Raw genomic sequence first — 14452 nt, 5'->3', positions numbered from 1 at the left:
TTTCCCACTCCTCTGCTGGCCAATTGTATCCGAGTACTTACATTTCTCTAACTGGGTCTTTTTAGGAACTACATTAAAAAAAAAGAAAAACAATAGTTCCTGTGTTCATTCTATCGTATAGATTATATGCACATCTCTTTTCCTTTGTTACAGGAGCTGAGAAAATACAATATTTTAAATTATAATGTATATGTTTACTCTTTAAGGTACAATTTATAAAGCTGATAATGTGTGAATACAATTTTATGCATTTTGTAGAGTCATTGACTATAGAGTTTTAATCAACCTGAATGCAACTCAAATATTACAGTGATATTACAACTGCATACACCAGTGAGCAGAATGTAAATAGTATACTCATTGCTAGTACAAGTCATTTGGTATTTTCCCATAGTAGTTTGAAACATTGCTAGTATTCATTGATCTGACATGGATACTAATTTTCAGAATTATGGGTTTCATTAAAAATTTTGAGTAAGTACAGACAATGCATGATTTATTATTATGCTATAATTAATATTAAGTTACTTTACCTCAAATTCTGTTCTTTGCAGGCGTATTTCTTTAGCCACTCCACGTCAACTATTTAAAGCTTCAAACATGACTCAAAGGTGGCAGCACAGAGAGATTTCAAACTTTGAGTACTTGATGTTTCTCAACACAATAGCAGGTAAATTAAATTCACACCTTGACTTATTTTAAGTAACAAGTGTCCATTGTGATATGCTTAGATTACTTTTATTATCAGCATAAGTAGGTTATTTTTATTGCTGTTTGAATATCTTATGAAAGTATATTCCTAATAAAATTTGCAACTTCACATATAAACAGGTGGCTACTTGAGAATTAAAAATTTCCAAAAAGAAAAGAATTTACAATTATATAGTATCAAATAGGACTGCTGTGAAATAGTAGAAATGAAGAACAGTATAAAATTCAGAACCTATTATATTAGAAATAAGTTATATAATGAGACAGTAGGTTTGATAGCTAAAGAAATATTTATATTAAGACCCATACATGAAAATATAAAGATTAGCTAACCCGTACAAGATGTATAATCATGCAATATGGAAAGTCATCCACTGGAACTGCTTCTTTGAAGAATAAAGCGTGTCTATACTTTGCACCTAGAATAAGCAAACAGGAAGCCTACTAGAATGACATTTGTACTTCATTTCAACTAACTGACATGGTATTTTTTGAGGCACAAAGATATACAAAAAGAGAATGGTTTATGCCCAGAGAAGTTACTTTACTTACCAACATAAGTACAAGTTGAATGTCCCTTATTCTCAGGTTTGAAATGTATACACAGGCTAGAAGGTAAGCACTCAATCACTCAGATCCAAAGTTCTCTGAAGACTGAAACTTGGTGCCTGAATGCTTCCGGTTTCAGATTTGTGGTTTAGAGGTTCTTAAACCGTGATTATAGAACAAAAGAATATAGATTTTAAACATGTGTAATAAGAGAATTTAAGAAGATAAAGAACAAAGCTTCCATTAGTCATGTAAAGATGTTATTGTGACAAAGGAGGTCAGGAGGTCAGAAATTAGACTGTATGAAGCTGAAAACATGAGCAATCACACAAGGATGGGAAATATGAAGTATAGTATCTGGAGAAAAGTCAGTGGTGTAATTATGTTCTCAAAAATAAATGTGGACATAATGCAAATTACTTCTCGATATAAGAAAAGTTGATTTAGCATAGATGTATTGTGGTAGAGTATCCTCAGTCTGAGTTATCAGGCAGTTCACTGGGAAGGGTTGGAAAGGTTTTGAGAATATGTGTTATTAGAGCTATAAAAAATTATCTTGAAGCTTTTAGGTAAGTTGGTAAACTGGAATAGAGAGGCTAGGTGAAGGGCAAAATTAGGGAGCCATTACCTGTAAATGTAGTGAAGTCCTTCACTGGAGAGAGGACAATAGCTTTAATATAGGAGTTTATAAGCAACAGCCATGCGACATACAGCTGACTAGAGGTAGTACGTAAATGAGACTAGGCTGGCTTCTAATCCTCAGTGTTGGCAGACTGATGCCATTAACAGAAATCATTTGCCACCCGTGTCAAATGTCCTGCAAAGTAAGGGAGAATTAATGATTATAAGCTGGGTAGTGGTGTGGTGCACACCTATAATCCCAGCACTCTGTGGGCAGGGCCTCTGAGATCGAGGTCAGCCTACTCTAAAGTTCCAGAACAGCCAGGGCTACACAGAGAAACTCTATCATGGGAATATAGGATAGAGGATGAGGATAAGGCTTTGGTGCTTGGGGACTTTGTGTTACTTGATGGGGACTCATTTCCAAAGCCAGCATAAATAGTTGATTGTGTAGGTGGAATCAGGTATGAAGTCAGCTATAGATTTCTAAACCGTGATAGGAGAGGAATGATAGGTTAAGGCAGCAGGGAGACACTGAAAAATGAAACTAGGAAGTATGAGTTCAGTTATGATGGAAAGGAATTCAAGGCCTCAGGGGAAGGAATTGCTGTCAGTGAAGATCCTGCTTGAGAAGTGGAAAAAACAGAATATTGGGAAAAATGGATAGTCAAAGGGCTCACATTTGTGTTTTATTAACTACAGGGAAGCCATCTCGTAGTTAGTTAAGGACAAGACTTGAATAAAGTATGAAGAATTATGTTCACGTTGGTTGTAATCATGTAACCATTAACTAAAGAGTTCTTAAATACTATGGGATGGAAAGGTTCACACTTTTAATGGGCATTTTTGTATGTAAATGAATTTAATCGAATGCCTAGTAACAGTTATAAAGCAACTCTTAATGATATGGCCCATATTCTCATATAGCTTTTGTTTTCTTACAGTCCCTTTTAAATAAATAAATCTTTTAAAGTAGAATTAATAATTTGTTTAGAATGTACACTAGCATGTGTGTTAGGTAGAATTAATATTTCTTTCATAGCTACCTGTGCCACATGTAGATTCATACACTTTCATAGTACATTTTATAGTCAGTAGTTTATTAATAGCTATGTGTTCAGTTTAGTGGAATTAAAGTCTAATCACTGAGCAGTTCACACTCTCATTCAATGAGCTTTTAATTATTGGGATTATTAAACCAGATAGCACAATATGAAGGAGTTACTGGCCACTAATATCTAAATTATATCAAGGAAATGGAAGCTGGAAGAGAGAGAAAATGACTTCTAATGTGCTTGGTTATCTTTCTGAGGAAAATAAAAATTAAGACAATAATAGTTTGATGACATAATATCCTCTTGTTAATATTTTGTAAGATGAGGCTAGACAGAGGCTCAGCAGGTAAGATCCTGTACTGTGTTTGCAGAACCCACATCAGGTGTCTAAAAACCACCTGTCATTCCAAGTCCTGCTACTAAAATGGCTTCCTCTGGCCTCTGAGGGCCCCTGCACACATGGTCTACTTATAAGTTTTTAAGACTTCCCATGTTGTTAGGCTGTCTAAATAAGCCTCAAGCCCAAGAAAAGTGAGGGACACCTAGTTAACTACATCAGGTTGGATGTCAATAGTCTGTATAGAGAATTACTTCAATATTTATTCAGCTGTATGTGTTATGACATCAGCATTTCTTTGAAAGAGAAGGTTAAATATTATTAATATTAACCAATATAATAGTCTCTTCCCCTTTGTACTTTAGCTACAAAATCTTTTCAATATAAGTTTAACCAAAAAATAGGCTATAGTTGATAAACAGTAGATCCAGGATTCACATGCTTGCATCTTGATGGCACAATCAGTTACCCCATGCTCTCTGCCACTTCCCTAAAACAGTGACGCCCAGGAAACTGGTATGTAATGAACAAAGGCTGCCTCATCTTTAGCATGCGTATCTGTAATAGGCTCAGTATGTCCGTAAACATGCCATTCGTCCAGGAGGTGTTGAAGAGAGCAAGAGTGCGGAGGCTGTGCGTCCTTTTCAGAGCATCAGTCAGGAAGGTGCTGCAGGATCTCAGGGTTGCTAGGACAGGCACGCTCTTGTTAAACAAATGAACTGACACTCACCTTGTTTGGTTGATTGACTGCCTAGGTGGTTGGTTAGTTGAAACTCGGTGAATATTTGGCTAGTTGGTTGATTGGCTAATTGACAGCAGAGAAAATGATTGTCATTTTGAACTCTTCTATCAGAATAAATTCCTTTTTAGTCTTAATAAACATTTTTTTTTTATTAACTTGAGTATTTCTTATATACATTTCGAGTGTTATTCCCTTTCCCGGTTTCCAGGCAAACATCCCCCTCCCCCCTCCCCTTCTTTATGGGTGTTCCCCTCCCACCCTCCCCCCATTGCCGCCCTCCCCCCAACAATCTAGTTCACTGGGGATTCAGTCTTAGCAGGACCCAGGGCTTCCCCTTCCACTGGTGCCCTTACTAGGATATTCATTGCTACCTATGAGGTCAGAGTCCAGGGTCAGTCCATGTATAGTCTTTAGGTAGTGGCTTAGTCCCTGGAAGCTCTGGTTGCTTGGCACTTAATAAACATTATTGTGTGGCTGTGAGTGTGCTTTCCTGTAGAGCATGCACTTAGCATGCTCAGTATCTTAGACTCAATTGCCAGCTCTCCCCTCACTCCAAAAAGGGCTTTTTTTTTTTTTTTTGGAATTGGCTTCCAGATAACAAAGTCAAGTGAGCTTGACAGAACATAAACTTTAAAACTACATATGTAAATTTGAGTATGTTTTCAGCATTACTAGTCATGTGATTTGGGGAAAGCACTGAATCCTTGAGCCAAGGTATTTTAATAAAAAAAAGTGTGTAATACTAATGATATCAGTTTCACTGTGTGATTTCAAAGGCCAGATAATGTAACAAACATCAATGCTAATAACAAAAATCGTACCCCAATTATTAGTTTTCTTTTTACTTTTAATAATCTTTCATGTTTTACACTAAATTAAAAGTATATTTTTTCTTACCAGGGCGGAGTTATAATGACCTAAATCAGTATCCTGTGTTTCCCTGGGTCATCACTAATTATGAGTCAGAAGAATTAGATCTTACTTTACCAAGCAATTTCAGAGATTTGTCTAAGGTAATATTTTTAGTAATTATCTGAAAAATGTTTGTTTTTCATTAAAAAATTAATTTGATTCATTTTATACAAGTTTTAAAATATTTTAGATGCCATTTACCTTTAATTTTTTTTGCCTTTTAAATAAATTTTGCTATTTACCATAACATTTACAAATACTATTATAATAAACTAGGTAACAAGTTAAAAAATTGCTGTACTAGGTTTTTCATATGCATTCAAGGAAACTGTCTTTCATTAAAATCTTCTAAGCACATTTGTTTTTAACAAAGCAAATACGGAAAGTCATGAACAGAATTCTACCAAAACAAGAGCCCTCTGCTTAGGGAAGTCATGAACAGATTCTCCTACCAAAACAAAAGCCCTCTGCTTCAAATAAGGAAAGTCATGAACATAATTCTCCTATCAAAACAAACGCCTTCTCCTTCAGGTTTCTGAGCTTATATGTCTCTCTTGTCCTCTGGTAGTTCCTCAACCACAAGTATGTGCATCCTCCTTTTTTATTTTTTCAGGCTTGGACTTCACTGTGTAAATCAGATGAGTCTCAAACTCCAGCTGAGCTCCTGCAGCCTCTAGAATGCTGGGCTCACAACCCATCTGGGCGGGTCCTCTTCAAATCTGATTTTAACTGATGCATTTCCTATCCATTACCCTTCTTAGATTGTCACTAGGTGCAGGAAGTCTCCCTGACCTACAAGCCTAGTTTCTCTGACATACTTCACCTCTTAAGTCATTGTCTTGGTCTCTTTCCCAAGGGGTTCCTTCATTTCACAGTCCTTCTATATCTCCCACTGTGCATTTTCTTGTTTTCCCACTGCTCAATAAACGTGTGAAAACTTTTCAGAATATCAGATATCTTGCTCTTTGTACTACCTTTATTCACAGAAATATTTTCCTGGGAAAAGTTCATTCACCCATCCAGTTTTCTTCACAGTGTCAGGACAAGATGTTCTGTGTTTATCCATCCTACATGGTGAGCATCAGGAATGTTGGAGAGTAATTCCTAGTCTATCCAAGTGCAGTATCATCAATGCAATAGTTGACATTTTCCTACTGATAAGCAATAGCATTTGAAATATGATCTTTGTTCTATATAGCAATTTTCCTCAGCTTTTGTAAACATCTTTGTTCAAATTGTAGTTGTCACAAACGCTTTATTTACCTATTGTATCTTTGCTCTTGTTTTTCCCTTTTTCTAGAAATATGAATTCCCATAGACTCCCTGAATTTCATAATTTGTTATAATTTTAATTTTTTTCCTGGACTCAGAATATAGCCCAGTGGTATATTCGATTCTAATAGCACAGGAGCAATAAAATATTTCCTTTATAATAATATGAAAATTATTACTAAACCTAATAAGATGGGAAAGCCTAATTATAGATGCCAGTTTATTTTTACTGTGCTATCCCATGGATGAAATCTGTATTAGTTTGATCTGTGAGATCTACTGTTTTGTAGGTCAGTGCAATAGACTCCCTCCATAATCCTATACCTTTTATTTTATTTTCTCTGTATTAAATAGGCTATCTGCTTTCGTTTTGAATATTCATTGAAATATAGTAAGAAGAATGCTGCCAGACATTATTTTCAACCAGAAATTTGTGACAGAATTCTTTATTCACATTTAATTTGCTTGCATAGTCTTACTATTTCTTAAATTTTTTGTTGTGAGCCTAGCTCTTAATGGCTGATCCATCTCTTCAGCCTGTTATTGCCATTTCTAAGGAATATGTCATGTATTTTTCCATTGATAGTTATTTTAGCTAATAGCGTCATGGTTCTCATCTATGTGTAAAGTTGTTCCTGTGCTCCACTGGATGATCAACAACAATTCTGATTTTCAAATTTTTGTTTTATTGATGTGCAAAGGAGGCCAGCTAAGTCAAAACAGAAAGTTACTTTTATTAGTTTCCAGCCATATATGATCATAGCCACAAAAACATAGATAAAACAGAATCAAGGGCATAAGAACTCGTGGGATCAGGGAAGATGCTCTAGTGAGGAAAATGCTTGCCACACACACCTGAGGATCTGACTCCGGTCTTACTAGGTGTGGTGGTATGCCCCTGGAAGCTCAGGCTATTGAGCAGGGGTGCAAAGACAGACAGATCCCTAGGGCTTGCTAGACAGCTAGTCTAACAAATGTTAGCTGTAGGCTCATTGACACCCTGATCAAAAATATGAAGTGGAAAAGCAATTGAGAAACCATCTTGATGTTAACATCTGGTTCCCAAACCGTCAAAGACAGTCACATCTGCATATGCACACACACACACACACATACACCCCAAAACAAAAGTTTTTGTGTGTAATATAGTATCTTTATATCTCCCTTCCATTGTCATGGTATCCATTTTCATCTTTTGAGAATTTATGAAAAGATTTTACTTTTGGTAGGGAAAGGAGTACTTACAAAAAGTGCTTTCAGAAAGAGCCACAAGAGCTCCCGTTCAGCAGTGAAATGCACTGTGGCTGGGAGGAAGGGGGAAGTTTAGAAATAGAATGTTTCCTGTGGGGGAAGGGTTTTGGGAAGGGGGTAACAAGAGGGGGCAGTGGTGAGTGGATGTAAACTAAATAAGTAAAATACAAAATTAAATTACGTATAATAAAAAAACTCTACCTCCTCTCCTGAAGAGTGGTCATTCTTCAGATGATTCAGTGTCATTCAAGCCCACGAGAATAGAATTCTATAGTGCTGACAGCTCCATTATTTATTAATGAAATTGGTGATTTTGGAATTAACTACATTTTTTAAATGAAATAAGTGCATTGCGTATTTGGAAATTCTACTGTGTCTATAAATAGTATTCATTTACTTAATAAAACTGCCTTATTGATTGTAGTAGAAAGATCTCCTAAAATCTTTGTATGTATCTAAATATTTGCTTATACATACATTTTCAAGAACACATCTTGTATATAAATAAGTTCTATGTATATAAATGATGATTATGTTAGAATTATATTAAAATCTGTCCCAAAGCATACATTTAGCAGACATTACTATTTGCTTAAGTGAGCTTCTGAAATCTGAAAGAGATACTGTGCAAAGTGTAATTTAAAGCATAAGCAGCTCTTATCCTATTGCTAAGTAGATAATGTGCCTGACTAGCTTTGAGATGTAGCAAATTATTTATGTCCATTTAATTTCCCCAAAGCCGCTGTTCAGAGCTGCTTCCACACAATGCTACAGTTTTATTTGATAAGCTTTCCCATGCTGCACAGGGAATTTTCTCTCTGATGATGCCTTTCTATAATCAACACCCTTTCTTCCGAATTCTGTTTGTGATCAATCTTTCAGCACAGAAAAGTGTGAATGGAGCAGTGTAAAATAATTGTCTTCTTGGAAATGCAAAATTTTAAAACATTTTCACTATATCTTGGCAGTGACTATAGATTGATATTGTCAACGTGTTGAAAAGGTTAAATCTACTTCAACTTGAAAAGGTGTTGAAAATTGAATGTTTTTATTTTTGAAGTTATAATAGTTTAGTTTATAATTTCAAAGCCAAAAAAGCAGGAGTCATTGATAGAACTCCTTCCCCGCCCACATGTTCTTTACTGTGCCGTTGCTGGTCTGAAATTGTGACAGACTTAACCAAGCATAGAATGTGGAGTGACTTTAATCTATTTTGTAAATATGCATTGATTTTATCTTCTACCTACCCCATTGGTATAATTAAGAATCATCGTTTTCTTTTTGTTTTCCCTTTACAAGATGTGGTAAGTAAGGTGAGCTTCCATTTACAACAGTCCTGTCATAAAAATAAACAATAGCTAAAAGCTTCAGGAATGGGATTGATTTTTTGTTGTTGTTGTTGTGGTTGTTGTTTTGTAGATCTTACCTGTGATTTCTGGGTTTTTTTCTGTAATACTTTGGATAATATAAAGCAGTTTTCTAAGAAAGAAAACTGTCGCATTTTGGTGCAACTATTTCTCTTCTTTGATGTGTATGATGTTGGGGTATGTCGTATGTATTCTTACTATAATCTGAGTGTATGCTCCAGAAATTGTTCTTAGATCACAGCACTGCAAATAGATATTTATTAGAAGTTTAAAAGTAATGAAAACTCATTCATATTGGCTATTCAATTCAAAAGGCAAAAAAGCAATGTATTATTTTATTGTTGCCCGATGTTTCTTGAGTATCAGGCAGACTTCTGATATGCTGGATGTTTGCCTAAGTATTTCACATGTATTATAACTAGGTTAACCTTCATTCAGATCTTTAAATTTAGGTAACACAATTGCTTTCTTGCAAAGGAGATACTGAGGCACTGTGAGGATAAGAAAACTCCATCCATAGCTTACATAGCTAGTGCACAGAACTCAGGTTGAAAACTATGTAACTATATCTATAACTGGAGCCGACTATATTTTAATGAAGAGAGCAGAAGAGCAAAAATATAAAGTGCAAGCAGTGTGTTTCCTGTCCAGTTTTATTGAGGTGTGCGTGCCCGTGCTGGGATGTGTTTAGGGTTGCTTCTCCCTTTTGGGGTTGGATATAGAATGTCAGTGCCCCTTGCTTCTCATCCCCTGATGAAATTGATAGTTAATACAACCTCAGCATAGTAATGCTTGAAGGGGACACTTTCTCTGTAGGACCTTTTCTTGTCTTTGTCCTAGTATTTGATAAAAAATTAAAGGTTAACATAGGCTTTTTGATTAAGACAATTTTACAAAAAAAAATGGAAACCCTGTGTATTTGGTTAAAAGTAGAGAGCCCCTGAGATTAGCACTTACCTGAGTTTTACTGAGTATTGACTCTTCGTTGAGTATCATTGTGCACCCAGCACTGTATAATTTCTGAAAACAGTTTATGGAAACTCAGTCTTAAAGTTTGGTCACAACTCTCTGTAATCACATTTGTTTCATTGCCTTTATAACCTTGTTAAAATGCTGTCCTTACTCTCTGTAATCTACAGCTTCCATTGCCCTTGTCCAGTTAATGTTTCCTACCAGGGAGTTCTGAGCAGCCCAAAGAGGAGGGATGACAAAGCGGCACTGAATTTACCCACTCATTGCTGAGTAGCTGCTGCTGGCTGTATTTGGTGCATCCTCTTCCCCTTGCTGCTATCGTACATAGTTGTGCATATTTTTCTGCATAAGATACTTACTCAGACACCCACATTCAGCGAGCATCGTGACCTGGAATTGACTACCGACATTTAACTGTTGTTGATCAGACAGCACTTCTTTATCTCTTTAAGTTTTAAGTGCTGTTTCTGACGAATGCCAGTGCTTTCAGTCTGCTCTGTAACAGATACACCGGGAATCAATATACCATCTCGTTGTCACAGAGGGAAAGAATGCTTTCGGGCTGTGGGAAGATTGCTTAAACATGGGCCTAACAGCATTTACTTTGTTTTCTACTTGTTGGGATTTACAGAAACCAAAGGAATTCAAGCTAGAGAAAAGGAGGTCTTATAACACTAGACTAACTAATAATTGATCTTAAACTGTTTTAAATGTATAGTACAGGAAATTAAATGGCTGGTGAGGCTTAAACATTTTTACTCCTTGCATCAAGCATGGGTGCTATTATGTGCCGTTTGATCTTAGAGATTATAGCATAAATGGTTGTCCATGTTTGGGAGTTGTAGTCTGGCCAGCACAAAGTGGTTTCAGAACATATTTCAGAACATGTCTGCTGTTTTAGCACCTCATTTTTAAAAGTGGGGTGCAGCCAGATATGGTAAACATTTATATACAACCTCCAGTATAGGACGATGACAAAGACTGAAACAATCAGAAAGATGTAAAGAAGCACCGAGAAGCAGAAGCGTTAGGAAGCAGAAGAACAGTAGGAAGTAGTTTCACAGAGTAAGTGAAACTCTTAATATACTAGAAGAAAAGGATGCAAGGAAAATGAATAATCAGGAAACACAGCAAGGAATAAGCAAGCTAGCCAGGGAGCAGCTCTCTTCTGAAGAGTGTAATAGTGTGACCTGGGAGAGGCTCTCGAGGCACAATTAGGGGCCAGATTAGCAGATTACTTATTTTGGGAATCCTTTGAAGTAAACTTTTATATATCCCTAAAAATGTTTTATTGGTATATTAGTCTATTTTAATTATTTGAATTATTACTTGTTCATTGTTGCATATTAGTTTAAACTGTAGTTATGCAACTCTTTCCTCAGAACTCAATGCCAAGTAAATCAAACAAGTATAAATAAGTATTTGTGTGTGTGTGTGTGTGTGTGTGTGTGTGTGTGTGTGTGTTGTGTGTGTGTGTTTCTGTAAAGTAATTAAACAGAATTCTTATTAAAAGTTTCTTTTTGGTAAAGTTTTAAATGACTCTAACAGAGGTCAACCCAACACTTAATTTAAGCAGCTTCTGATGACATTGTTTCTTAACATTAGTCAGAAAACGATAAACTGAAGTAACTGAAATGGATTTTGGTTAATATTGCTGTCAGGGTGATGGCTAGTCCTGACATACACCAGACGTGCACTGCCAGTCAGTAATCCTTCTCCGGTTAGGTATTCCTTTCTGACCAGGCTACACTGCTCTGTGTGAGTGACAATTTATGGTAATTTATACATGAATTGTTTTATTTACATACAATTAGTGGTTTTATTCCCCAGTGTTTTCTACTTGTCTACTCTAGTTTTCAGTCACAAACTTTTGTAGATTCCCAGTAGGGGACACCTGCTGTTAATTTACGCACAACTTGTTTTCCAAACACCTGAGAAATGTTTCAGTTTTTTTTTTTTTTTAAATAAATGTGCCATTCTTCTGGTTCCAGGTTGGAATATTTTTGTAATTTTATAAATATTAAACTTAGGAACTTTTTAATTGGCTTACATTTGTACTTTTAAAATATACTCACATCACCATCTCATATTTGTCTATCATATAACATTTATTTATTTATTTATTTGTTTGTTTATGTTTTTATTTTGTTTGGGTTCCTGATCCACCCACCCCCGAGACAGTGTTTTTTTTTGATGTAGCACTGTCTGTCCTGGAACTCACTATGCAGACCAGGCTGGCTTCCACAGCTGATGACCTGTGGCATACTGCAGCAAATGACTCTGAGTGGTAGGGTAACTGTAAAATGCAGACAAGGTAATTAAGAGCCATTAGTAATGATCATTGCTATGCGAACAGAGTAAAATTCTCTTACTTAACACTACTTATGAACTTGTAGTATTTTCTCTTTAGAGGAAATTCTAGAGTTTGTTCTTACACTGTTTTCTTTTAAGTTGCCCTGATAGTAATTGACCATACAGTTTATGTTATAGTAGTTAAAATTTTAAAATTATATCGCCTGAAATTCTTACATAAAATGTTCAAGAGGAATATGAAAGAATAATAGGAAACTGTTCCTGTAGGTATAACATATTGTGGTATGAACATAAGATAAATGTATGTCAATGTTAAAAATAGAACATTTCGTGAGTCTTACTGGTATGCATGCACATTTTTAAATCATGTTTTCCTAATAAAGGTATTGGTGTATATTTTGTAATATCTCCCTGTATACTTACTTAGTAGGAATCCTACTGCTTTTACTGATTCACATTGTCTTCTTTCCATCTTTAAAAACCCATTCTTTGTCTCTATAGTCAACAATTCTATTTTGTATAAAGTATTTAATACTATATATTTTATGTCCAATCTCACTGTCTCTGCATTTTAATGAGTGTTGTTACCATTTATACTTAGTGTTAATCATGTTATGGCTTTTCAAATTATTTGTGTGTGTACTCTGTTCATTTGCACTTGTTTGTGTGTATGTGCACATGGAGATCAAGGGCAATGTCAGGCATTGTCTTCTATCATTTTCCATGCTATATTTTAGTGAATCTGGAGCTCATAGCTAGTCAGCATGCTTTTGGGATTCTCCTGTCTCCCTCCCAGCAGTGAGACCCCGATATAGCCACAGGAAGGGTCTGAGTTCATATCCTTCCACTTGTGTGGCATGCATTTTACAAACGAAGCCATTTCCCCTCCCTTCCATGGGTGTTCGAAGTCCTACTCCTCACTTTCTGTTTTTTATGACACTCATGAGTTCTCTATGTCTTGTCTCCCTTTATCTGCCCTTTTCTACATTATTAAGGCTGCGGTGTATTATCTGGGACAGGAAAATATTACAGACTGAGATATAAATATCTTTTTTTCTTATTGGATTTTATTTATTTACATTTCAAATGTTATCCCCTTTCTCCCACCCAACCAACCACCCCTTCCTGCCTCCCCTCCCTGACATTCCCTTACACTGGGGGGGACCAGCCTTGGCAGGACCAAGGGCTTCTCCTCCCACTGGTGCCCAACAAGTCCATCCTCTGCTTCATATGCAACTGGAGCCATGGGTCGTCCATGTGTAGTCTTTGGATGGTGGTTTAGTCCCGGGGAGCTCTGGTTGGTTGATATTGTTGTTCTTATGGGGTTGCAAGCCCCTTCAGCTCCTTCAATCCTTTCTCTAACTCCTCCAATGAGGACCCCGTTCTCAATTCAGTGGTTGGCTGCAAGCATTTGCCTCTGTATTTGTCAGGCTCTGGCAGAGGCTCTCAGGAGACAGTTATATCAGGCTCCTCTCAGCATGCAATTCTTGGCAGCAGTATTGTTGGGTTTGGTGGCTGTATGTATATGGTCTGGATCCCCAGGTGGGGCAGGTTCTGAATGGCCATTCCTTCAGTCTTTGCTCCAAACTTTGTCTCCATATCTCCTTTAAGAAAGACTGAAGCATCCTCACTTTAGTCGTCCTTCTTGAGCTTCATGTGGTCTGTCCATTGTATCTTGGATAATTTGAGCTTTTGGGCTAAAATCCACTTATCAGTGAGTGCATGCCATGTGTGGATATTTGTGTGTGTGTGTGTGTGTGTGTGTGTGTGTGTGTGTGTGTGTGTGTGTGAGAGAGAGAGAGAGAGATTGGGTTAACTCACTAAGGATGATATTTCTTAGTTCCATCTATTTGCCTGTGAATTTCATGAAGTCATTGTTTTTGATAGCTGAATAAGTACTTCATTGTGTAGATGTACCACATTTTCTGTATCCATTCCTCTGTTGAAGGACATCTGGGTTCTTTCCAGCTTCTGGCTATTATAAATAAGGCTGCTATGAACATAGTGGAGTCTTTGTTATATGTTGGGGCATCTTTTGTGTATATGCCCAGGAGAGGTATAGTTGTGCCCTCAGGTAGTAATATATCCAATTTTCTGAGGAACCTCCAAACTGATTTCCAGAGTGATTGTACAAGTCCGCAATCCCACCAACAATGGAGAAATGTTCCTCTTTCTCCTGGTCCTCACCAGCATCTGTTGTTACCTGAGATTTTAATCTTAGCCATTCTGACTGGTGTGAGGTGGAATCTCAGGGTTGTTTTGATTTGCATTTCCCTGATGACTAAGGATGTTGAACATTTCTTTAGGTACTTCTAAGCCATTCGATATTCCTCAGCTGAGAATTCTTTGT

The 14452-nt window shown here is 36.6% G+C and overlaps 1 protein-coding gene across 1 annotated transcript in view; it reads left to right on the top strand.

Annotated features, from left to right (window-relative positions):
* The window catches only part of Lrba (LPS responsive beige-like anchor protein), a 543225-nt gene that overhangs the window by 371783 nt on the left and 156990 nt on the right, over nt 1–14452 (top strand). The window contains exons 43-44 of the mRNA XM_032898147.1: nt 555–670; nt 4916–5028. Of these exons, the coding sequence (XP_032754038.1) occupies nt 555–670; nt 4916–5028 (229 nt within the window). The remainder of the gene's footprint in view (nt 1–554; nt 671–4915; nt 5029–14452) is intronic.

The sequence above is a fragment of the Rattus rattus genome, chromosome 3 (genome assembly GCF_011064425.1).
Source record: "Rattus rattus isolate New Zealand chromosome 3, Rrattus_CSIRO_v1, whole genome shotgun sequence".
Taxonomy (NCBI): Eukaryota; Metazoa; Chordata; class Mammalia; order Rodentia; family Muridae; genus Rattus; species Rattus rattus.
The sequence above is the reverse complement of the archived record's forward strand: the minus strand, read 5'-3'. Positions and strand labels throughout refer to the sequence as shown.